Below are 27,190 nucleotides of genomic sequence, written 5' to 3'. Positions count from 1 at the left end.
CTCTGTACAATTTTCTTTGCAAGGATGATATTTCAAGTCGGGAAATTTTAAAGCAATTACAACAGTTATGTTCATCACCAGACTCTGCCTGACAAATGAGTGTGACTGCAGTGACCTCCTCAGTTTCTCCCAGATGCTGTCTTTCTCACCACCAGTGCCATTAATCAAAGATGTGACGCACATATCTCTGCACAAAACTGGAAATGAGTCAGCCACTATAGATCTATGTGACTTCTTGCAGATGCTCAGGCACCACTGAGTCGTGACTTGAGCAACCAAAAGCTTCAAAGCTGCATAGTATTTGAAGTGTTCTTTCCCAGAAAAAAACCTGCAGGAGCCTTGTTCCTAGTTTAGTTCTATTACATAACACAATGTGCTGGGTGCCACAGATCTATGCTGCACATAGGTACTGCAAGGATGGAACTATGAATATGTGATTTTCCCTTTCCTTTTCCAAATATTTCCAGCTGAGAGAATCATATATGTATGTTTTATACATCTCTGACCATGAGCATTTCAAGCTTTCATTGACCTGAATCTCACTGTGGTAAGTTTTATCTTTCAGCATTTTCAATAAAAGCAGATATGTTGTTAATAAAGAAATTGAACAACTAGTCTTTATGGTTATAGCACATAAAGGCCTTAATTAATTCAGTGGTCATTAATAATTAATTAACTGGTCAGAAATTTTAATGTAAAAAGTGTTATTAAAGGCTAAAATGTTATTCTCAGCCAGCTTTAGCAATCTAACAGTTAAGCTTCCAGTCCAACATAGGCATTCAGGATCCCTCCACTATCAAACGTGAGACATCCTACAGAAATTCTGTGATAAGCCAGTCAGTAATTTCACCTATTTTAAAATTAAAATAAATGCCCTTGGATTTGGTTCTCTCTGTTGACTTGCTTCATTAATTAGCTACTCAATTTTTGGATAGCTAAAATTAGTTGCCATGAATCCTAACTTAAAAATTATGGAATGCCTAGCAAATTATACTCTTAAAAAAGGGGTTTAGCTTGTTTCAGTTTCTTCTACTAAGATATCCCCATTAAATGTTTAGTCCTGTTACTTTAATATAAAACAGCCTTAGACAGATAGCAAAACCATAGGTTTAAAAAGCCTGCTGGCAAAAAAATTGTTATTTTTTACTCAATGAACAGACATTTCCCAGTTGAGAGTAGCCCTGCATTAAACATCAAATATGTATTTCTGCTCTGAAGAAAAAAGAGTATTACTATTCTTTTCACGTTTCAATGATCTATCTGGTGGCAAAGATAGTAAATGTTTAATTCCTTGTTACTTTAGATTGACAGAAAACACAGATCTTCAGGGCTCACTGAGGATATACAATGTCCAGTTTATCCTTTCACTTAAGTGACTGAAAATATTGGTCTTATCAATATATTTCTTTGCAAATAGATTTGTTCAAATCTGTATGTGTTTTTAGCGATCTTTTGCTGATCTTCCTGCTTGAACCTATACAAACCAAACTCAGATCTGTATGATCACATGGAGAACAAGAGCTAAGATTGCCTGTGGCTGCCTTAACTATTGCCAATGCAATAACAGGCACATGTTAATTAAGGATCTGTTCACCCCTAGTATTTGTTTGAGTGCTTTACCAATGCTGCAGTAAATATTGCTACTGGAATTAATGCAAAACTAACCAGTTTTTTTTAAACATTGATGGAAAAACTATGCTTTAACAAATTTAACTGTGTTTTTAAGATTACTGACTAGTCAGTAAAACCTGATTCTCTACACAGTAGTAAAAGCATTCTTTTCTAATCAAAGACCGAAGCCATGCAAAGATATGTAGGAAAAAATATGTCCCTTTTTTAAAAAAAGGAAAAATCAAATAGAACAAATGAAAGGGTTTCAGCATAAGGAGGGTGTGGTAGAGAATATTGATTTGTTTAGTGAGTTCAAGTCTGCTGGGCTATGTTAACTAAGACACCATCTTGGCATACAATGAATAAAGTAATTCAGGCTAAATATATAAGGGAGGCTCCTTAACCACTTACACTCTTGAACACAACTTTCCATAGAAATAGCAATGGGGAGCTACTAATGTCACCCATTTAAATTTCATCTAGTTAAGTTTATGGAGAGGTGTCTATGAGACAGCTGTTTGAAATAGCAGGGGACTTGATCTAATGACTCTACTAACCTGTGCTCCCTGTACTTATCTTTTGAAAACATCAGATTTGCCTTACTTCCATGTGTTGGGTATTTCTTGTTTCAAAAAGATCAATAAAGAATGACTACCTTGTTATGTGCAGGGAAGTCTTTTATTTCATGGCATGAAATTCTACAGACTTAAAACCCAAACTAACACAGCACACTGTTATTAAAATATACTCCATATATAGTACTTTCTCCTCATGAATACAATAGTAGTCAGGCTGCATTCCACAGCTTCCATTTTATCTATTGTATTTTTTTGTTTGTTTTAATTTTTGTCAAATGTTTTAATCCCAAAACTGGAATTTACTTTTTTATATTTCTGGGAGATATCAAGTTTATCTTTTCTTCCTTTCTCATAAAAAACCAACGTGATCTTTAGGGATTCTCTTATCTTCCAGGAATATGAGCATATCCCTACTTCCCAGTATAACCATATTTCTTATTCTTATGTCTTATTTTCCACTGTGCAGTCGGATAATAGTTGTATATGAACACTGTTCCTTAAGTTTAATTAGAATTATATTCATAAGATATTGGAAAAATCTATCTCATGGTTAACTCAAAAAAGATACGTAAGTTCACAAGCTTTAGGTATAACATCATTCAGGTTTGTTGCTCAAGTGTCAATGGCAGAGCAAATGTAATTTGAGCAGCCAGATCTATGTGAAGATACCTTCATCTCATATAAGTCACATCCCATACTATTAACAAGTTATCTTTTTTATTCTGTTGGGGGTTTTCTTTCCCCAGAAGAAAGAGCTATTTTACAAGAGGCAACTTACCAAGAAATTTACCTGAGATATTTGCAGTCGGTTCCCTGCATGGCATGGTGTCTGGAAGTCTAGAAATAGTTTAAACTAATAAATTATATGTACAATAATCCTTGTTCAATCATAAAGCAGCTTTGGTTGGTTTGTTCTTTTCTTTTCTTTTCTTTTCTTTTCTTTTCTTTTCTTTTCTTTTCTTTTCTTTTCTTTTCTTTTCTCTTTATAGGACAGTACAGTTACTGGGGTTTTTCTGACTTCTGCTTCCAGCTGCTGCAGCAGATGCATTTCTTGGGCTTGGACAAATCCCTGTCATTCCACTTTTCTTTTCACTCACACTAAAAATTTCGGCCCCACTGGGCGCCTTAAATCACTGAAGGAAAGACATGAGGCATGGGCCCAGGCCAGTGATGAGGTTTGTAGCTAACCAAAGTGAAATGGTAAAGAAACCCCAACTTGTTCTCTTCCTACCCCTAGTCTCTGTCAGGGAATTGTAGTAACCCTGAAGGTGATGACTGAAAGCCATGGAAATGCAAAAGAACTTTATTTTGGCAAGGGTAAAGGGTATGCACTGTTTTATACACAATTCCTCATACTGTGTTCCTTAAATTAAAAACATAGCATATACTGTGCTTTTACCTAAATAACTATGATCTGAATATGCTCATCTACTCTAGAAAAGTAAGTTCAATATTTTTCAGAAATAATGTTGTACAATTAAGTTTATGTATTTAGACTACAGAAAACACAATCCAGAGGAATGGTGATACATATTTTAACATCAAAGATTTGCAGGTCTTTCCCATTGACCTTCTCTTTAATTACTTTGTCCTTTGGTAATAAAGTTAGCAGGAACTTTTTATTGCAGGATATTTGTATAAGATTAAAAATATCCCCAGGAACTTACACACTGTCAAGAGTAAATTAATACTCCTGTGCTCTTGCTGGAACTAGAAGCTTGGCAACTGAGTCAGACTAGCCTGTAATATTCTGACTTTCTGTAAAAGCCTTCAAATGGAAGTAGTATGCTTCAAGAGTGCTTCAGAGGACCTTATTTCCAAACTTCAATGAAACAAAGAGAAATGTAGGTGATGTGGAGATAATACATGCTTTGTATGTTTGCAGAGTCACATCTCTTACTTTCTCTGGCCAGAGAGCATACAACACATATAGAAACAATACTCTCCCCATTCCCACCCCCAATATGCGTAAATGAAAGATATATATAGTAATGAGAATAAATACAATGTTAAAATTAACTAAAATATGTTAATATGAGAAGAAATTAGGTGGAATTTCAATTTAATTTCCTTGCAGTATCTTTAACACTGTGTGCTAGAATCCAGGATTATGTTACCTTGATTGCCCAGTAAAGAAGCCTGTGAACTAGAACTGCCTTACTTTCTTGGGATCTAAACATTTTAGGCATTACTCTCATACACATTTTTCATCCAAAACTTTCTAGTGATCCAGTTGTAGGTGGAGCACTTGCAAGGTCTGGTGTGAATAGCTGTAGTGAGGAATGGAGAGGTTCCATTCAACAGCAACCAATGAGACCTATCTTTAGCATAGCATCCCCAAGAACAGAGAATTTCTTCATGGGAAATGAGACATGTTGGGGTGTTGACAGTGCTGAGTGGAAGGGTTTAGTGTACACACTGCAGGAACCCACCCTGTTCTCCAGCCTGGGGACAGCGAGCAAAAGCATCTCTAAACAAGAGCTACAAGTTTATGGACTGAGCTACCCAGGGAAAGTGAGATTATTTCCCTCCCAGATGAAGGCCACAATCTCTTACTTTCTGCTCATCAGTTTATAGAACTCACTATATTATGATGGGTGGAAGTGTGGGTTCAAGTTCTCAAATTGAGAAAATCTTCTTCACAGCTTAACTTTGGCTGCCATTATCATTGCCTCTAAAGAAAAGTCTGCTTGTGCAGTCTGCAGTGTTCCTTTTTCATGTGTTGTACAAGCTACTGGAGAGACAAAATTTTCTTTTGATAATTACTTGGACTAAGGCCCTAGAAACGCTTGTGGTTTTTTTTTGTAGCAGTGGGCATGCCCATATCACAAGGCAGAAATGGGTAGGCTGTACCTAGTTTTAGCTGTGATTTTTCTGTCATTTCTGCACTTCTTAGTACTTAACTGTGAATGGCAGTATCCTTTAAACATGTTGTATATAACACTGTCCGTCCACAATTTCAAGAAATAGATGGAGTGGTTTTTCCTAGGCTTTATTTTTTGTGTCCAATTTTCTGTCACTTATTCATGAGATTTACATTTTACATCTAATAGCAAGTGAGGAAATAAAAAAAAATTGCTTAATCATCTTGCTCTTTTTCTAGGACATTATGATAAGCAATAGCAAATCCTCAGAACTAACTGTAATATTAAATACTGCACAAGCTTGGGAAATATAGTTCATGTTGAGACTATTGCTGTTTCCATTAAATGAGACACATAGCTTTTTTTTTAGTAAAACATCTGCAGTGCCCTGACATTGTATTAATGCAATGATTTAGATGAAGTTTGCTTGAGATATTGAAGTTTACTGCTCTTCAGAAATGTTAAACAATAGATATAAGGTGGTTGATATTGATGTTTAATTTTTAAAAGCACAGGAATACAGAAGGACAATATTGTGTTTAACACATCAACCTGCAACACAGGAGACTGCAGCTGAACTGTAGTGTTAGTTATTGTCTCTGTATTGGATTCTTCATCTGAAACAGCATGGCTGACAATACTGCCTTTCCCCAGCCCTTCTTCTTCTTCTTACACCCATTCTAATTGCAAGCACTCAAGAACAGGAATAATTTCTTGGTGTTTGTGTGAAAATTATATGGTTTGTAACACAGCTGTGACCTAGTCTGGTCCTGTTGACACTAGTATGTCACAAGAAATGTAATAGTCTTGCTATTATTTGTCTGAGTTTAATATTTACAGTGTAACAGTGATTGTGTCTACTCCACCATTACCTGCAAAACCCTGGTCCTTTCTCTGAGGTCTTCCTATAGGTCTTGGCAGGAACTTCTTCCATTTTCCTGGTCTCATGGAGTTACCCAGAATTTAGGCTGCAATGAGAGATGGAGGGCAAGCATTGCCTATGCTGCTTTGGGTAACCACTGCAGTATTGCTCAGGTTAATTCTCACTTTCTTGGTTTGCTTTTTGGTATTTGAATTAGTTACTCTGTATCTGTTGCAGGGTCTAAGAAGTTCTTCTGACCTGAGTCCCTGAAAAGTCAGGGATTATTGCAAGAAGTATTTCTGAACCAAGACAGGAATAGAAATCACAGAACAGTGGTAAGGTGCACAGTTCAGAAGTAATTCCACAAGGACAATCAAAGAAAACTTTTATTATCTGAAAATTGCTTTAGGGGTGGTAAAATATTAAAAATCAGATGGTTTGACCTTAGTGCACTGAAAGTCTTATTTGCAGGTTTAAGGAACAAGAACTTTCCAAGAAACGTGGTCCGACTGAAGGCCCACTCTCCCCTGTGAACTGACACCACATTAGCTCGTGGAATGTAACACATCTCAGCTGAGATAACAGCACAGTTTCAGAATATTTCTCACACAGGGAATGAGTCAAAGGTTCTTTAAGTCAATGACATTTTCCCTTTCTAAAAGTATGCATTATTAAATCAGTAGAACTGAATTCATGGGCAGATTTAAGTGAAACAGTAAATGTAGATTGACATTAAATCTATGGTTACTACCCTTGGTAAATTGCAAAGTTTTTAATTCTAACTTCATATTGCTTCTTCCTGAATAATGGTATTCTAAGCAATTTATTTATGAATTTCAACACTGGAACCTCTTGATATGAAACACAAACCTCTATTGGGTGAACAGATAAATCAAAATTGCCACAGACAAATGCAATCTATGAAATGACTCAAGTTACTAGAGGGAGAAATTTGCTGTATGTGGGTCAAGAGTGTTTGCAAGGAGAAAAGCTGGCAAAAAAGGTGCATAACTACCCAAAGGAACCTTTCCCTTCCCATTTAACCAGGTCATGGCTGCTGTGAGTCACACATAGTAGGTCCATATGAGTTACTTGGTGTACTTCAGGGGTTCCTTTGGTGCACAAATTTGTTCTACATCTATACTAAAGGTATACTCTGAGGTGCAGCATTGATGTGCTCAAAGCATGTTCCTTTCTCATGGGCTCAAGGCCAAAATTGCACCCTGAGGAGGAATGAATAAAACAGCAGGAGTGTTCAAGTGGATCTTCAGGAAGTAGAAAAGAAGTTTCTGTCTCTTTTTCTACCTCAATAAGATGTTCTTCCTAAGGATAGCCATGCACATTTATTTCCTTAGTTTGAGCTTTCTCACTATGCTTGATTCCCTAACTAGCTGAACTATATGAAGCAGAAGTTCAGACGGGAACTACCGAATGGAATAATGATTTTTTTAAATAAATAAATTTTTTTAAATAAAGTTTTTTAGAACTTTTCTCATGAGATTTTTTAAAAAAGTAAGAGAAAATACTAACTTTGGTTCAAAGCATAGATAATGTATTTAAGGGCTATAGAATAATTTATACTTGCTGCAGAAGACTGGACTGAAAGAAATATAAAAAATCAATATTGGTTAAAAAAAACTTCAAAGGAAATGTGAAAATTCTGTAACAGGTACTCTGGTTTTGCAGCATTCACAATGTAAATAGCAAGAACTTTTCTCTGCATGAACCCGGGATTTTAAGTAAAAACCCAACTAAAAGTACTAGTAAAAACCAAACTATAGCTACTAGTAAAAATAACTGTTTCCAAATTTTTTTTCTCAAAAGAATGTTTATGTAGAAAGTAAGGAATATTTTAAAGTGTGGGAAGGTTTTGATTTTAATAATTAAATTTATCTTCTTCCATATTTTATAAGCAAACCCCCAGGCATTTTTGTTACTTTCACAGATCATGGCTTTCATGTTGTAGAAAAAAAAATCATGCCAGTACTCTTTCATATCTTGTATAGCTCTAGGTATAAGCAGCTACAGTTCCTTACAAATTTATAATCTGTAAGACTTCCTATGGATTATATTTAGAATCTCTTGGAAGTGGCAGCAAAAAAACCCAACCCTGTGGTAGGAACACATTAACAAGATTTCCTACCATGATGATGTGTCAATATTTTATGACATTTGACTCTGATGGCAGGAAAAGTGTGAATTCTCACTGCTGTTACATTGACCTGAATACTTCCTTACTTTGGAATTGCAAGAAAATGAACTTGCATACCTGCTCTGTTTCTATATTACATCACTTCAGCTATTGGAGAATGGGCATTGTCTCAAGAGAACAGACATAAATTTGTTGCAGAAACTTCCTTTTCTTAAGTAATTTTCATAGTGTTTCTTTTGCAGTTCACATTTCGGTAAGAGCAGAGCTCCAGAAATGCAGAGCATTGAGTGCAGCTGGAGTCACAGTAATCATTTCTCCCAATTTTGAGAGCTACTGAAAGAGCAGTGAAACCAAAACCTTTACTCTTGTTGTCTTGCTGAGGGAGGAATAACTGAAAAACCTGTCAAGTGCTTAGCCTTCACAAGCCTCAAGTCACTAAGTTTTAAAGATAAATTGATTTGGTACCCCTCAATGGGCAATGTCCAACCTTGTACTTGCAGACTTAGTAGCTCTGTCTTATAAATCCTATTTGTAAGTATTTCTGCCTTGAAACGAAAAATCTCAGAATAAAGCAATCTAAAACCTTAAAACCACTCATGCAATTAGGCATCAATCAGCTGAGATGGATGGTTCAAACAGGTCCATCAGAGCTTATGAAATCCACCTCCCAACACCTGGAAGAGGGCATAAATCACAGCAATCAGAACCAGAGCAGTGGCAATGATCTCCAAGCAATGGAAACCCCTGCTCAATGAAACCCCTGGCTGCAGCTGGCTGGTAGCAGTGCAACAATAAAACCACCACACAAAAAGGAATGAAGGCAGGTGTGACAGTGACATCAACAGCAAAAGAACTTTAGGACAGCTGTGTGTCTCTCATAATGGAAGAGCAGTAAACTGAAGTCTGAGAGGCTTTTCTACTTTCTTCTTTAGATACTTCTACAGAAAATGTCTGAAGGAAAGCAAACAAAACCAGAACTGAAAGCCAGAGTTGTTTAATCCAGGTATTAGCTCTTACACCACTTGTACAATTTCTTTAATTAAAACTGCTGAAGTTAATTCAGTTAAATCGTGAGGGCAACTGCTAAAAATATACTGAAAAATGCACTGTTCTATGTGTTTAGTTTTCAGAAGTGTTATTCCTTATTATCATACTCCTATGGAGCTTTTTATGTGCCATTATTTCTTCCTACTGCCATCATAACAATGCTGTCCAAAAAAGCAAATAGAAATCTTCACACCAGTGGGTAGGAAAACAGGAAGCAGAAGAATTTTTTTCAACTCTGTGGACTCTAATTCACATGGAGACAATCCAGACATATGTATGCAACACCTCAGGATATGTATTTTACATTACAAGTAATGCTTAGCCAAGCATCCAAAACCACAAAAAAGATTTTAATGAAGGACAGTATCAATTTGCCTCTAGCATATCTCTAATTTGAGTATAACTTGGACTGTCTTGTGGGAATTTTGCTTGTTTGAATAAAATCCGAATTTTTCTTGCCTGCATAAAGATATTGCTTAAAGGAAAAACAGCTGCATTATATAATATCAAACAGCTTAATGAGTACATCTAATTATATTAAAGACTAAACTACTGGAAGCAATGAAAACACTTATTGGATTATAAACATGAAAGCAAATGGGAAGCAGCAAGTTTAACATAGACTGTGCTATTAATGCCCTTGAAAAGTCTGTGTCCTTGCCTTTCCAATAACAAGCTACATTTTGTAGGTCATACTGTAAACCATACTTGGAAAAAAGCTCCCTGGGTGAAGTTATTAGAATTGCTTCTAACAACTGTTACTGTCTTTAATAGCAGCATTGCCCATTTCTGGAAAAAATTAAAAAAAAAAATAGGAGAAGAACTACGCAATTCAACTTTCTTTTCTTCCAAGGACAGGAAGAAAATGTTCCCTCAGTTTCCTGAAGTACAACCTGAAATATTCAACTTTTCACAAAAGAGATTAGAAAATGAGTCTTTACAAAATGAAATATGAATCATAAAGATTCAACACTTCAGATATGAAGATTCAACCAAACTATCAAATGGGTTGAATTTTTCACCAGACTAAGCATTGAACTGGCATGATGGGAGATGCAGCCATCTTCAATTCAGCAGCTGTAGCAGTGTGGGCAGAAATACCTCAGGACATTATAGAGAATGAAAACCTGAAGGCTTGCAGTACCTGAAAATTTAGAAGAGCCTTCATTCAAAGAGAAGTATAGCTGAAAAAAGAGGAAAGAGAAAAATTATTTATTTTCTTATTCCTTTTCATCTTCAATTCTCCTTTCTTGGAATTTCTTCTGCCAACAAAACCTGGTTAATGTGTGCTAATACATGACTCATGTCTAGTAATAGCTGTAATTGGAGTTTGATACAGGGTGATTTACTGTATGTTGGCTTTCTGAGATGTCCTTCAAAGGTAGTGACAGACGGTGGTAACCCATTGGACACCAAAACGTGATATATAACTGATACTGGCACAGGAGTCTGCCTTGTGGTCAGGATGCCATCCAGAGGGACCTGGAAAAGCTCTGGAATTGGGCCCATGGTAACCTCCTCAGGTCCAACAAAGCCAAGCGCAGCGCACTTCACCTGGGTTGGGGAAACCTCTGGTATTGTTATAGACTGATGGATAAACAGATTGAGAGCAGCCCTGCTGAGAAGGATTTGAGGGTGCTGGTGAGTGAGAGGCTGGACACGACCCAGCAATGGTCACTCCAGAAAGCCAAATGTGTCCTGGGCTGCATCCAGAGCAGTGTGGGCACGAGGGTGAAGGAGGGGATTCTGCCCCTCTGCTCTGCTCTGCTCTGCTCTGCTCTGCTCTGCTCTGGTGAGAGCCCACTCAGACTGCTGCACAGACTGGGACCCACTGTTTTAGTGGGTCCAAAGGAGAGCCATGAAGATTATCAGAGGGCTGGAGGCCCTCACCTGTGAGGAAAGGCTGAGAGAACTTGAGTTATCTTGGACAAGGGAAGGGTCTGGAGGAACCTTATTTTGGCCTTTCAGTCTTAAAGGGAGCCAAAGAAAGATGGGGATATAGACTTCTTAGCAGGACCTGCTGTGACAGGACAAGGCATAATGGTTTAAACTGAAGAAGCATTGATTTAGATTATCTGTAAGGAAGAAGTGTGGAGTTTTTTTCACAATGAAGGTGGTAAAGCACTGGCACAGGTTGCACAGAAATGTGGTAGAATACAAGAATATTCCAGGTTGGGTGAGCTGGATCTCTGATCAACCTGCATCTAGTTGAAGATGTCCGTGCTCATTGCAAGAGGTTTGGATTAAATCCTTTAAAAGTTCCTTCCAACACATTCTAGGATTCTAGGTAGTGAGAACATAACATGCAGCATGAAAATATTCTTCACAGGAATTTGGGAAAAAAAAGCAACAAAGATAAATTGAAAGTTAAATATTTTTAATTATTTTATTCTTTTATGACCATTCATTCTATATAATTTTTCTAGAATTTTTTATTGCTGGCATTTAGAATCATGAAGATTTCATTACAAGCACTTGCAGGCTGCACTGGTTCTGCTTATTTCTGTACATTCTTCATGGGTGGTCCCAACAGTTGTTCATTGATCAGTGTTGTCTGTGCATACCCCATACATTTCCTTTGCTATATTTCTGTCACAGAGCCTTTCCTTCCTGCACAAGTTAGTAAGTTTTGTGAGAAGCAGCTCCGGGCTTAGTTGTTTGCCTGAAGTTACTTGTATGATACTATCACACAGCGTAAAGGGCATCTGAGGCTAAGCTCAGACTGGGCAGCAAAGGGGGCTCCTGCTTCTCCAGGCTCTTGACCAGAGCATAGATTTGTGCCCAGGCAGTTCAACACTAACCAAGCAGGAATTCAAGTTCCACTGTGTGCCTGTGCTCAAAGAACAGCATAGACATCATCTGCTTTAGATAGCTGAGTGTACTACAATCTATATGGCTTGTATGCTAGGCTGCATCATTAAAAAGTTTATATTTATCTCTTTAATTTACTCTCATTATGTGTTATATGAAAGAATAAATGAAGAAGTATAGCTATTCTGACAAATAGCTACTTTGCCAGTGAAGAATTTGCTATACCAAATGATCTAAACATTTATTTAATTTGACAGCAGTCATTGTCAGCTGTTTCAGAGATAAACCCCTAGAATGATGTGTACTGAGACTTTGCACTAGAAAGTCATTTTTTCATGGATTTAAGGATATTCTCTTTGTAGGTGAGTTTGGAGAATGGGCATAATGTTAGAGTCAATGTGATAGCTGAATGTAGCTGAGAACTGATGTCTTATAATTAGCAAGTTAGGATATAGATTTATTCCTTTTAAAATTTTAACAAAAGCCATTTCCATTTGTTCTATGGAAGTGATTTTCACAGGCTGAATATGAATATGTTGATATGTGCACTATTTACATGCAGTCTAATAAATATGTTACCTTTGTATATTCTTCTGTTTCTATACTGTGAAAGATAAATAGCACTGTTTAATTAGCATTGTTTTTAGGATTAAGTAAATGCAGGGGTTTTACACTTTATTTTACTTTCTTCAGTACTAGTTCCTTTGCTGTCCAAACAACTACCAAGTAGGTAAATTAACACAAAATTTAATGGCAACTTTTAATTCTGTGTATAAGATCCTAAGAAACCAACTCAAGGCAGACCAGAACTGTTTAAAAGCTGATATGACAATGTAGTCATTCAATTTCTTGCTCCTAGTTTGATGTCCACTCCTGGGAAACTGTTTCTAACTTCAATTTTTTAGAGAAAAACAGTGACATTTTAATCAGTGACCAATAATCCCAGGTGACTGGAAAAAGGGGAACATTGAACCCATCTTAAAAAGAGTAAAAAAGAGGATCCTGGGAACTACTGACTTGTCAGCCTCACCTCTGTGCCTGGGAAGATCATGGAAAAGATCCTCCCAGCAGCTCTGCTAAGGCACACAGAGAACAGGGAGGTGATTCAGGGAGACAGCCAGCACGGCTTCACTGAGGGCCTTCTGTGATGGAGTGAGTGCACTGGTGGACAAGAGAAGGGCTACAGATGTCATTTATCTGTACTTCTGTAAAGCCTTGGTCATAGGCCCCCCCAACATCCTGCCCTTTAAATAGGAGAAAGAGAAGTTTGATGGGTGGTAGATACTGTTAGATGGATAAGGAACTGGTTGGACAGCCACATCCAGAGGGCAGTGGTTAACAGCTTGGCATCCCAATGGATATCAGTGACAACTGGTGTCCCTCAGAGGTCTGTATGGGGACAGTGCTATTTCATATCTTTATTTATTAAGACAAAAGGATGGAGTGCACCCTCAGCAAATTTGCAGAAGACAACAAGCTGACACACCTCTGGATGACACACCTGAAGGATGGGATCCATCCAGAGGGATTTGGACTAGCTTGAGAAGCAGCCCATGGGAATCTCACGAGGTTTAATAATATCTGCTGGTGCTGCACATGGGTTAGGGACAACCACTGGTGTCAATCCAGGCTGGGGGATGAACAGATTGAGACCAGCCCTGTTGAGTGGGATTTGGGGGTGCTGGTGGATGAGAGGTTGGATATGACCCAGTAATGTGCGCTTGCAACCCAGAAAACCAAATATGTCCTGGGCTGCATCAAAATCAACTTTGGGATCAGGTTGAGGGAGGGGATTCTGATCCTCTACTCCATTCTCCCACTTGGAGACCCCACCTGCAGTGCTTCAGCCAGGTCTGGGGTCCCCAAGACAGGAAGCATATTGATGTGTTGGGAGTGAGTCCAGAGGAGGGAAACAAAGTTGATTGGAGGGATTAAGCACCTCTCTTATGAGGAAGGGTGAGGGAGCTGGAGGTTTTCAGCCTGGTAAAGAAGGGTTTGGGATGATCTTATTGAGGCCTTCCAGGATCTGAGGGGAACTCGCAATGAAGATGATGAGAGACTTTTTACAAGGGCCTGTAGTGAGACGACAAAGGGGAATGGCTTCAAACTGAAAGATTAGATTAGATTAGATTAGATATTAGGAAGAAATTTTTTATTGTGAGGGTGATGAGGAACTGGAACATATTGGTGGAACAGAGAAGTTATGTATGCCCCATCCCAGAAAGTGTCCAAGGCCAGGCTGGATGGAGCTCTAAGCAACCTGGTCTAGTGGCAAGGGGGTTGGAACTAGATGACCTTTAGGGTCCCTTCCAGCCAAAGACATTCTATGATTCTGTTATTCTATGGTTCTAACCACCAAAAATATAAAAGCAGACTGTTACTAAAACAGTGAAAAATCTTCTGATTTTCATGTTCTTTTAGTAACTAACTAAATGCGATATTCTTTCAGCTATTATAGATACTGCAAAAATATAAAAGCAAACAGTTTCCAAAACAGAGGAAGGATTTCTGTCTCCAGTAAGGACTTTCTACCTGTTTCTATCATGAAATAAGTCTGAAAATAATAAATCAGCCAATGTGATATAAATTGGGACTGAATCAAATAAAATAATTCTGTAAGAAATATGTGTGTGCATCCAGAAGAAATTATTTTTACACAAATAATATTGAACATATAATATTGAATATAATTACACAAATGCAATTGAACAATCTCCTGAACCAGTCAGAATCTTGCAGCTTATCTTTCATTTGTTTTGCTTTCTATACCACGTATTGTATTTCAAAGTAGGAGATGACGGGTTGTTATCTCAAATTCTCTCAACTGAGCTTCTAAATTGGGATACACTGGTTTCTCCCTACAGGAATCCATTTGGTCTAATTGATCTATGACTCAGTGAACTTTACATCAACACTGAAAATACAGAATATTCATGACCTTGTCTGTAAGAATAGCAAGAGGAGGTACAGAATGGTGTTTACAAAGCAATTGGACAACTAATAATGCAATGTTATTTTTCTCTTTCTGCTTGGTACTTATTCCTGATGAGTTTTCTGTTAAACCCTAATGACTTGCCAAGGAAACTTAAAAATAAAGTAACAAATATCAACCACTAAAATAAGGTGAACAAAAATGATGAGTAGTTTAAGGTGCATTTTATTCTTTCTTAAATATTTGTGTCAAAGCAAAATGACTTAGTGTTTATGCAAAATTTAGCTTCAGTATATACTATGAAAATAGTTGTTCTTGTTTATTTCTCCTGAAACTGAAAACAGTATTTTTGTTACAGGATGTGATTACTTCAACAAATATGTTCTCTATCTAAATAGAAAGATCCATCCTTTCTTTCACAAAACAGATGCATAAAAATTGATGCATAAAAAGATTTAATATTTTATGTTTTCTCATTTTGTTTTACTTTCCAGAGTCAGTGTAGGAAATACTGCACAGTTGTACATACCTAATTCAAGCTCTGGCCTTTCAGCTATGAAAAGAAAAAATGAAGAGTTCAATCATATTGCCATAATATCTACATTAAAGAGTACATTTAACTCTCTATCTTTCAGATCTGGATGATGTTCTTCAAGTATTTAATTAAAGATGTCTTATTGCAATTTTTATTTAGGAAAGGGAAGATGAAGAAATTAACCACAAGAGAAAAAAAACCTGGAAGGTAAGGGACTCTTTATCCCAAAATTAAATGTTTTCACATATCAGAAATGAATTCACAAAAGGGATATTAATATAGCACAAAATCATAGAATAGTCAGGGTTGGAAGGGACCCCCCAGTCATCCAGTTCAACCCCCCTGCCAAGGTGGGTCACCTTGAGCAGGTGATGCAGGAATGTGTCCAGGTGGGTTTGAAATGTCTTCAGAGAGGAAGACTCCACCACCACCCTGGGTAGCCCATTCCAGTGCTCTGCTACCCTCAATGCAAATTTCTCCTTCATGTAGAGGTGAAACTTCTTGTGTTTTACTGTACAGCCATTGCTGTGTGTTCTGTCCCTGGGCACAAAGGTAAGAGTCTGACACCAACCTCTTGGCACCCACCTCTGAGATATTTATGTGCATTAATGGTATCTCCTCTCAGTCTTCTCAAGACTAAGCAGGCCCAACAAGGCTGGCTTTTGTACTCAATTTTAATTGAATTATAACTTTGAATTGGCAGGAAATTCATATCTGGTAGGAATTATACAAAGGAAGGGGTAAGATCAAAATATTAACTTTGAATTAATTTCCTCATTTAAGATCACCCTAGATTTAAAAGAAATGTGATTATTCAAAAGTCAAGGCATATATAAACTTCCTGATATTTCAGTTTTGGAGGAGAGCTTCACACAGATGCCTTTAATGACATGCTTTGTAATTTACGCTGTATTTCCAGTTTTCTACAGTGATAATTTCTGATAACTTTGAACAAAGTTTTGGATAAGTTGGAGTTATCTTTAATCTGTGAAATTGGCTTAATTATGGTGTGCACAGAGGCTGCAGCAATGTTGTGCTGCTCCAGCATCGTGTGGAATTCTGATCTGTGAACAACTGTTGACTATTCATTGCATCCTTACAGGTGTGTGCTTAAGAAATGCTCACAAAGAGGCACTGAAGCAAAGATTGAGGAAGAATACACAATTCATGTCTTTGACACTCGTCTTTTGGGGAGCTCCCTGGCTTTCAGATTTTGCCTCTCACAATTCTGTGCATGAACCTCTAGTACCAAAGCTCTGAGGGGTTTGCAGGACCGTGCAGCCATGTGGGCATGACAGACCTGTGGGGGAATGACTGTCTCACAAGCACTTGCCAGCGAGCTGCAGAGAAGGGTGGGATCCCTGAAGGGGCCCAACACCATGACATAGGTCCACGTGAGCTTCTTTAGTTGGTCACAGGCTGAGCATGTGTGGAAAGCCCCATTGTGGGGTACTTGCCTTGGGGTCTGTGTCCTCTGCAGGACTAATGCTCTGCACACAATGGAGAAAGCAAAGCCTGCTCTGGGCTCACGCTGCCTTGCCATGGGATGCACTGCACCAACTCAGTCAGCAACAACACTAATGGCAAAGACCAGAGCAGCTGCACTTGCTGCAGGCAGCCTCAGATGCAGGATGGAGAAGCCATCTGTTAATGCAAGTCTTGTTGGAAGCAAAGTTTGAATGCATTTCATAGGGGCATCTATCAGAGTATCTGTCCCATCATGACCTCTCGTGCTTCCTAGCAAATCTCTGTAAAAAGAGCTCCAGCCTACAGTAAAACACCTTAGGAGACACAACAGGTGCTTTAAAGGACAGCTATTTGCCACTAGTTTATGCTGACCCCACATACATATTTTAAGTGCAGGGACAGCTCATACTACTTTAGCTCCTCTGACTCCTCCTGCTAAAGCTCCTCTTTAGCTTCTCTGACTATGCTGGAGGAGAAAACCTGACCGTACAGAGACAAACTTTCTGCAATGTACTAAGTATTGATTTGTATCTGGGAGCATTAAAAAAAAAAATACTTCATTTACTGTGAAACCTGTGTTTTGAGTCACAAACCTTTTGGTTTGCATTAGCAAGGCCACACTGAGCAAGGGTATTGCAAAGCTATCCTGGTAGGCTGGAACTAATGGCAGAGAAAGAAGACCTATCCTCTTCTCACTAACAGGAGACATCCTGATATATAAATAATAAAATGGAAAAATAGCAACGGTGCTTCTCAGGTAGAAAATATTTCCATTCATAAATGGAGAAATTCACTTACTCTATGTAAACCATAAACATCAATACCATATGTGGCTTGTTCCAGGGGCCTGCACAGATTTTGCATGAAATGAGCCAGTTATTAAACATGCTGAAACTGAAATGAGTTAGTGTTAAATAATGCTCTAATTCCTCTTGGATTGTTTCAGTGACAAATTCCATCTTAAACAGTTAAGTGATTACAAGCTTTGAAATTAAATTTTAGGATGAATAATTAAACAGCAATCTCTGACGTCTGTGAGAAATCACATTCTCTCCTCTAGAAACACTTACAGTAATAGATACAGGAGTAGATTGGTAACACACTTCTGATTAAATTTAGTCTGCATAGAATGACTTCTCATATATTTCAGTCAACAGTACACTGAAGCAATTTGTATGTTTTATGTAATTTGGTTTCCCATTAGCAAACAATAAGATAAAAAGTCTCCGAAATACATTTGCATTTGAAAATTAGGTAAGTTTGGCTACTTCCCTGGGAAATAGCCATAAATATAATATTTAAAAACTGAAATGTATCTTTGGTGAGGTGTATACTTAGTCTGGAGCTTTTTACTTGATGAACGAGTTGAGAAACTTGATAGAAAGAAACATTTGCATGTTTGCTTTATAGACAAAAGTTATTTCAGCTTAGGAGAACCTTTCTTTCCCTCATGACAAAACTCAAATCCTCTACACACAGAAGTTTAAATAAAAGCAAAGGAAAGGTTAATAAGTTACATTTTATGATGGCATTAATCCAAATGTAAAATTTTAGCCAAATCGCTACTTCCTAGTATCATAAATCAGAAAATCTAAAACCTTAAAAATGCCTGAGAAATTTTATCATTCCAACTACATTTCTTTGAGGTACTTTCTGTAGAAATCATTCCTTTTGTTCCACCAATTTTAGAATCTGTGCAGAATGTCAGGATGAAGAATGTCAGGATGAAGGCCTCTTTTCCAACCTTAAAAGCCTATAGACCACAAAACATCCCAGAGTGCCAGGTAGTAGCTGTTTAGGATGATGTCTGTGGCTGGAAATGCTCTGAATTGTTTCTTAGAGCTGAGTACTGTATGTTTGTAGCACTGGGTCAACTCAATTTGTGATGTCATTAAAATATATCCGGTAATTTCTCCTGTGCATTATTATGGATTTAGCATTAGTCAAGAAAAACAAGCGACTGTTTTTCATTGGCTTTGCATGAGAGCTGTATATGATAAATGAAATACAATAGAAAAAACAATCATGAGGGTATGAGTAGAGCCTGTTTCTCATAATCATATGTTTTTTGTCCTATGTGTTTTCATGAAACACAGTTGTCTCGCTGAACCCATGCTCTAGAGCCAAAAAAGCTTATTTTCAGAAAAGGAGCAAAATTGCTCTTGGCCGCTTCTCTGGAAACTATATCCCTCTAATAACCTTCCCAATAGCCAGTGTACTGACCATTTTTCTGTCTTCATTTCTGCTTTTTTAATACATACATATGGTCATATGTTTCAGAATAATGTCAACCCAGCTAGAAATTAAAAGTGAACATTTTTGACTCAGAGACTACTGAGATCAGTGACTTTTATTGGTTTCAGGTTACACCCAGATTAAAGGAGCAGAAGAATCTCATTATGTGATTCTTATTTTCAGAAGCCTGCCTCCACACTTTTTTGAAAACAGTAATCAAGTTTTCAGAAGAGTCTAGTACCTTATCTAATGAACTGATTAATTAGCCTGACCAGAAATATCACAATGGGAACTTCTGGGTAGAGAAAGCATCTGAAATGGGCCTTTAAATTCTGATCATATGTCAGTATATTTCCATGCACATTTATTGCAATGATTAACCTATACCATCCCTTTTTTATGCTTCTGTAAAGCAGCATATTTGCTCTCACACCTGCTTGAAAATCAGCAAATATTGCTGCCCTCTTCAGCTACTGTAAAGAAAACAGGAGAGTACTTTGTGTTCTGGTATGATATTTTTGTGTTAGATTCATAATCTAATAATATTTTTGCAGTTTCAGTGGTTCAATATTGGACCATCCTCTATTTTTCAGTTTTTCAGTGATATGCAAATGATACTTTAAACTCTTCCAGTCATTATGCAGAGAACAGCATTTTTTCCATCTTATTCTGTTGTTTCACTTCTACAAAATATTGGCCTGCATATATGTATGGAATGACTATGAGTGCCAGGAACTAATTACTTGTTTCCTTTAATTTGAAATTACTACTAGATCTCGCTTCTTGGCATGGAAACACAAGAACACAAGTGGATTTCAGAAATAAGGAGAATAATTTAGATCAGGTAGGACAGCAATCCAGCTATGAAATATTTTCAAAAGAAAGGAATTTTTGGTTTCATGGTGACAGTCTGCTGGATCCAGAAGACAAGAATTTTGTGTAACATGTTAGATAAGACTTAAATACTGAAAAAATATTGACTCATTTCAAAATTATATAACATCTTAAAAGCATAAAGTAGAATGCCATTTATAAAAAAAGGGCTGCAAAACTCCAGTAACTCCCTGTGACTCCATACTTATCCTCTCAAAGAGAACAGTGACAGGTATTGTGACTGTGGTCACAAGGGTTTTCAGGATGAAGAAGAGACGAGAATGTTGACTCCATGATCAGAAGGCTTGATTTATTATTTTATGATATATGTTACATTAGACTATACTAAAAAGCAATAGAAAGGAAAGGTTTCTTCAGCAGCTAGCTAAGCTAAGAATAGAAAAGAATGAATAACAAAGATCTGTGTCTCAGACAGAGCAAGAGCCAGCTCTGCCATGAGTGGTCAAGAAATCCAAACACCTACAGGAGACCAATCACCTGTTGCATTCCACAGCAGCAGATAACCATTGTTTACTTTGGTTGCTGAAAACTGCAGCTTCTCACAAGGAAAAATCCTAAGAAAGGATTTTTCATGAAAGATGTCTGTGACAAGGTATCACCATTATATCCAGGAAAACTTAAATGTGAACTGCAGTACCTGCAATGCAGACATTCCAGGAAGTAGCAGTGTGAGCAGATAATCAGGGCAGAAAACACTGGAGACTACAAACTAATCTACACTTCAAGCCAAAATGGCTCACAGGGTTAGAGAGGTTAAAGCACTTTAGTTTTACAGCCAAAAATGCATGAGAGAGTGGTACTACAAATATCATATTAGCCATCTCTTGCTTGTTACACTGATGAGTCACACTCCTTCAATTCAGGCTTCAAAATGAGACAAAAAAAAAAAATTATTATCCACTTCCTTGACACTGAAAGGCCAGGTTGTACCAACTAATGCACCAGTTTGTAAAAAAGCTGTAAAAGGCTGTTATTCCACTTAGACATTGGAGACATAGACAGACATTCAAGCACCAAGCAGTTTCACCTTCATTTGTTGCCAAAGTTAAGTTCCTTTACAGTTACATTTTTATGCATCTCATTTTTTTCCATTAATGATTCTTTTCCTGTGGTATTTTTGTTTTAGTTTACATCAGCAGAAAAACATGAATAGTGTTTGTTTCTCTGATAAATGTAAAACCTAAACAACAGACTGAGTTTCAGGTTTCCATTCAACATAGTTCAGCAGAAGCATGTGCTCATCTTCAGAAAATTAACTCTCTAGCTTGCTTTTGCTATGTAGTTTGTCTTGACCCTTAGAAAACAGAGGTGCTCATTGCTTCTGAAAGTAAAATCAGCCACAGAATTATTTTATTTGTTATCAGCATTAGACTAAAACCACCATCACTCCACTCTTTAAGACCATAGTTTAAAGAGGGCAGGACTCATGTGCACGCAGCACAGCACCCTGCACTTCCACATGTGCCATGTCCAATATTCTGGGCACAGTGAAGAACACCCTCCCTGGAAAAGTTACATGGGCAGAAGCATCCACATGAACAGAGAGAAGAGCATCATCTCTTTGCAAGGAGAAACTAATCAATATCTACAGAAGGTAGATATTCTTTTTCATGAATGCGATCCCTGGAACTCCTCTTGCTAGGTACTAAGGAGTATATGTATTTATACATGGTAGTCATTGAAGACTATCAGTGATTTTCAAGTTAGCAAGTTTGATTTGCTAAGAGTACAGCTAAGACATAATCCAAATAATGAAGGTCTGAAAACTTAGTTGGTCCCCTCCAAAAAATCAGTAGCTATGATCTCTCAGTCAAGCTGTTGCTTTGGTTGTGCTTACTTGAGCAACATCTGTTTCCTGAACTCTAGTTCAAGTACTAGGACAACCTAGAAATTTATAAAATTTCCAAGAACTGCCACAAAAACAATAATTTTCCCAAGCATATTAAAAAGCCAAGTTGTGACACACCAATAAACAAACACAGGGCTACATATAGCAATGAAACAGCAATTAGGATTTACACTAAAAATACATATCTTCCAGTGATCCTGCTGTGTCCTCTTCAAGTCTTCAGGTAACTTTCCATCTCTCAAGCTTCTCATATAAAGCAAAACTTTTCCTAAAACAAATAAGCTAAATGGAGGCAAACTGTCAAAGCCAGCAAACTCATGATTCACAGACACATGTCATACACCTCTGGGAAAGCAACCCTTCTGCCTTATATCTCTCACAAGTCAGCATTGTCCCTTGTTTTTTGCCACATAACATCCTATGCTTTGCCGTAATTTCCTTCTCTAGAAAGACTTCTGAAGGATTCTTCAGAAGCAGGATTTTAAAGGTTTCTTTCTGCAGGCTCCAGAAGTCACTCACAATATTGTCTGTACCTTAATAGCATTATCAGCTAATCCATTAGTGACTGACATGATTCAATTTTTTTCAGCACAAACAAGTGATCATCTGATTCAATTTACAGCTAACATCTCAGCAACTAAAGAAGCACTTTGTCTCCTGACTTGTTAGAGGGAATCTACAGGAATGAACTCTCTAAGTAGTGCCATAATCCTGTAAATGTGAGGACAAGCTCATGTGGCTAGCTGTGTTACCTATCACAAAGGCATTAATCTTGCCCAGTTGAGGCAAACTGGAGTTTGATAAACTAGTACAAACTCATGTGTGACATTAAATGTACCACCCACGCTCATAAAAACAAGCCAGTCTAAGAATTTACCCTTACACTGTGGTCAGAAGCTGATGAGTTTATGCCTGCACTTATTTTAGAACTCACAAAGCCCTACAGTTTCTGTCCTCTGGGGAAACCAGATTTATCTTCACATTGAACACAAGATGGCAGAGCTTCCCAGGGGAACTAGCGCAACTCTTAGAAAGTTTGGGTTATGCCTCCTTTCCCATTTTAAAAGTTTGTCATCCACCCCATTCACCCCTGCAATGACTCATGGAAATGTCAGTGTCTTCTAGTGACCTACTGTGAAATCAGAATTTTGCTGCCATGTCTGACCATCTAAGATAAAGCAAATTGTATTATAAGCCAAATTCTCACCCTCTTATCCATTTTAACTGGATATCAGAGTTTCTCTCATCAACCCAACAGCTGGCAATTTAGATGGATTAAGAAAAAGCAAAAAAGAGAGGAATTTTTCTTATTTTTGATTTTCTTTTTTATTTTTTCAATCCACCTCTAAGATTTCTGAACAAAAGTCCCTGTTTTATTGACTTTAATTATGCAATATAATTTCTTTGGTGGCAATGCTGCATAAAGTTTTTGAGACAGCAAAGCAACAAGTTTGATCCTAATGATCAAGATTTTATTCCTAATGGTCTGATAAAAGGAAAGGCATCTTTTCTCAGTGAGCAGTTTGCTCATCTTAAAAATGCCACTATGTGAAACAATGGGAGGCTTACTAATGTGGAACATTGTGAGAATGGAATATTACTATATCAGCCAAAGTATGTGGAATAAAAGAAGTTGAATGATTCAGTCAGAAAACCACATGGTGACAGCAATTTTACTTTAAGATGAGCAAATTGGTTCCATTCTCTGAACACGTACCACTCATCATTTCAGATGGATGATATTTTAATTTGATACATTTTCATGTTAATTCCTTTGATTCCTGAAGACATTTTCCAAGAAGCCTAAGATGCCCCTGATTGTTCTTAGCTTTAGATGTCATTGGAGTAAAAAGATCACATCATTTCAGATCCTTTTCAGGCAGAGGATGCAAAATTGATTATAAGAAAGAAAAGAATATTGCATAGGCAAATTTCTAAGATTATGCTCATTAAATTTGTCACTAGGATAATTTGTTACTCAGAGTTGAATGAGATCAAAATAAAAATTCTAATTAAAACTTATCAGATATTTCAAGCTAAAAAAAGGTGATACTATAAGAGAAAAATCTATTAACAGGTCCAAGAATGATATAGAAGAAAATATTATGTCTTGATTCTTAAACTGTACTTCTCTACATGAAAATCATAATATGTAGAGCTAATTTTTACCATAAATTTTGAAAAGAACTGATTACATAGAAGACAAAAAAAAAAAAAGCTTGCACAACATGTACACATTTTTAATACAAATTAATGGAAACACTTCACCACACTTAAGAATTTAAAAGATTACTCACTCATCAATATTTATATGATGCTACACAAATGGCAAAGAATGGCAAAGAATGCCATTCATGATAACAAAGCAATTTTGACCAAAGGGTGAATATTTTTATTTCCTTTACATATCAATATTTTCTTGTTCCTAACTTTCAAATTAGTTTGTTGTTATAGCTATCAAAATCTGAAAAAAGAATCTTACTTTGTTTTGATCTGACCTCTGAGTACAGGTTGTTGATAGGTAATGACAACCTGAATGTGGGGAACTACTACATAATTCAGAAAGTTTGGTTGTGTGACCCTGGTCCAGAGATCGAGAAATTGAGATGCAAATTCAAGCCCTCCTAGAACCCTTAGGTGTGGGGATTAGCTGGTGACCCTTGTTTGCTAGGGGGAAGATTTCACCATGGTCAGAACTTAGTTGGCCTTTTCTGACTGTGGGTGACAGTACCTCAGTGATCACCTTGTCCTTCTCTGGGACAGGAACTGAATTCAGAGACTAAACAAGCAAAGAAGTGTTATAAATTTGCTTCCTGCTTACAAATTCAAAGACTAGGTTCAATTTAGCAGCACAAATGGGCAGTTTACATGCATTTTCTTTTTTTTTCTCTCAATCACTTTCTCTCCTTTTCTTTTTTTTTCTTTTTTTCAAGAAAACCATTTATTGTAACCCAGTTTAAGATAATGTGAGTTAACTCTGCAGCAAAGCTTCAAACCCATGGTTGACTCATCTAGGAACATAATTTTCCAGCACAAGGAAGGAAATAGTACTGTGACTCTCCAGAAGCAATTACATCCAATCCAGAAATAATAAAATCAAGGTCATTACAGGATTAAATTAAGCTAGTGGTTTTTCAGTTTTTCTTAGTGTGACTGTATTTGACAACACTCTTTTCATCACTATTTCTCTGGCATGTAGGTCTGTCCAGAAACATACTCAAAGAATAAATACAGATAAAATAGCCTGGGCAGAGATGCTTTAACTTTATGCAAACCAAGCCATAGTTGTTTTATAAATATATTCCCATCATGTATCCAGTATATTTTATGGGAAATATAGTATTTATGTAATTTAAATTATTTTAGCTACAATAAGAGAAAAAAGTAGTGAAACTGCATGCGCTGGTTTTGTCTGGGGTATTTTTCTCCATAGTACCTTGTATTTGGTTATTTTTTGAATTTGTGTTGAAAGCAGTCTTGTTAATTCAGGGATGTTTTCATTATTGCTGGGCCTTTCCTGCTTCTCACCCTTCCCTACCGGTGAGGGGGCTGAGAGGAAACACAAGAGGGACAGCTGACCCCAGCTGCCCAAAGGGATACCCCACACCGTGGTGTCTTGCTCAGCACAAAAAGCTGGGGAAGAAGGAAGAAGGGTGGGGGAACATTCTCACTGATGCCATCTGTTTTCCCTAAGCACCCTTAGGGAGGAGCCCTGCTTTCCTGAGGATGGCTGAGCACCTGCCTGCCCATGGGGCATGGTGAATGAATTCCACTGTTTTACTTCACCTGTTAAATTGTCCTTATCTCAACTCATGGTTTTTTTTCACTTTTGCTCCTCTTATTCTCCACCAGGGAGGGAAGGGAAATCAAGCAAGTAAAAAAGTGTGGGGCTTTGTAAAGAGGTAGAGCTAAACACAACACTTGGAAGCTCCAAATCAACAATTACAAAAAGCTTGTATGTAGGACTGTCATATTTAAAGATGTCTAATTTTCATTAGAATTTATGCTAATCAGATTTCTTCACTTGGAAGTAAAATAAATAAATGAATGTTTTCATAACTGTGGAATCCTGGACCTACAAAGGAAAAGGTCTGGTGAATAGACAAATACATAATTTTATTGGTGGGTTTAAGACACAAATAAGAATCTAAAGTGAGTTTCCATACTCAGAAAGCTCATTTCATGAACTCCACAGCACAGTCCATGTGACAGCTAATTTAAGAACTGGAGTCTGTGATCCTTCAGTGAGACAACCATTTTGAGTATACAGCTAGCAAGGTCTAAATTACAGACTACTTATACAGAGATTCAAAAATACAACTTAAGGCTCAAAGTGTCTTCAAAACATGTGGATAAACACTTTTCTGCTGTCCAAGCAAAGTAAATCCGAAAACAGCATGGATGCTGATACTCTGATATTTCTCAGAGAATTCCCTATACTCCTTAAATGGCATATGGAACATACAATTTATATGCCACATGAAATACTAATATTTTTGAGAAAATCTAAACCCTTACCTCTCTGTTACTGAGATACTTCATTTCAAGCAGCATTTGCTTTTTCTTTTTGATCTACATATTTTCACTTCATTTTGTCAAGTTTTGAAACCAGCATGAGTTCTCAAAGAAAGTTTTCTTTTAGACTTGCAGGACAAATGAAAATGAGGCCTTTCTATTAAAGTGTCTTCACAAATGAAGGAGACAAATCTCATTGCACCAATAAGTAAAATATGAAACCTATCCTTTAAAAGATAACCAATAAATTCTCTGTTATATTACATAGAAAACTGCCTGGAGAAAACCAATGCAAGAGTTTAACATGAAGGATATACAGAACAAGCATTTTATTAGAACATTTCTACAATACTTGAATGAAAAAATAAGTGGGCCACCTTCTTTTTTCTTCATTCTCAATTGTAAAGAAGGGATTTTTCCCCTTGTGTCTTAGCTCTGAGGTAGTAATAATTTTTTTGATTACTTCAGGAAAAATCAGATCTGCAGTGGCTTTTATTAAGTATATCATATCCTCTTAGTCTAAATTTTGTCTCTCATTAATTCTGTATTTTGTATTTTTATTAGTCTTTTTCCTTTTAGACCACACAGGCTGTGTCCTAGTATTAATGGAAACTTTATGTGCTTGAGAGCTGGGCTACATGTGCTGTGCAGGGGTCTTCACAGTCTTTTGCAGCCTGTAGACATCATAATTCTTGTTAGGTTCTCTAAGTCATCAAGACTGTATTATTTGTTCTCTGAATCAATGAAAATCACTATCTTCAGATTGCATTCTAATACAAAACTAAAATTTCCACAATTATAATTCAGTCAGGAACTTGACTTCCTATTCCTATGATGA

The 27,190-nt window shown here is 37.1% G+C and overlaps 1 protein-coding gene across 5 annotated transcripts in view; it reads left to right on the top strand.

Annotated features, from left to right (window-relative positions):
- Positions 1-388: 388 nt before the first annotated feature.
- The window catches only part of OXR1 (oxidation resistance 1), a 355,200-nt gene continuing 328,398 nt past the window's right edge, over positions 389-27,190 (top strand). For 3 of the 5 annotated variants that reach the window (XM_071421385.1, XM_071421381.1, XM_071421378.1), the window contains exons 1-2: positions 389-547; positions 15,552-15,599. In XM_071421385.1, the coding sequence (XP_071277486.1) occupies positions 15,562-15,599 (38 nt within the window). In that variant the 5' untranslated portion in view covers positions 389-547; positions 15,552-15,561. Of the gene's footprint in view, positions 548-6,152; positions 6,251-15,551; positions 15,600-27,190 lie in introns of all 5 variants that reach the window. The other 2 variants (XM_071421380.1, XM_071421382.1) reach the window with 2 other exon arrangements.

This window comes from Agelaius tricolor, unplaced genomic scaffold (genome assembly GCF_023055355.1).
Source record: "Agelaius tricolor isolate 1412-34295 unplaced genomic scaffold, bAgeTri1.0.p SCAF_2, whole genome shotgun sequence".
Classification (NCBI taxonomy): Eukaryota; Metazoa; Chordata; class Aves; order Passeriformes; family Icteridae; genus Agelaius; species Agelaius tricolor.
Note: the sequence above shows the minus strand (reverse complement) of the source record. Positions and strands in the feature narration are given on the sequence as shown.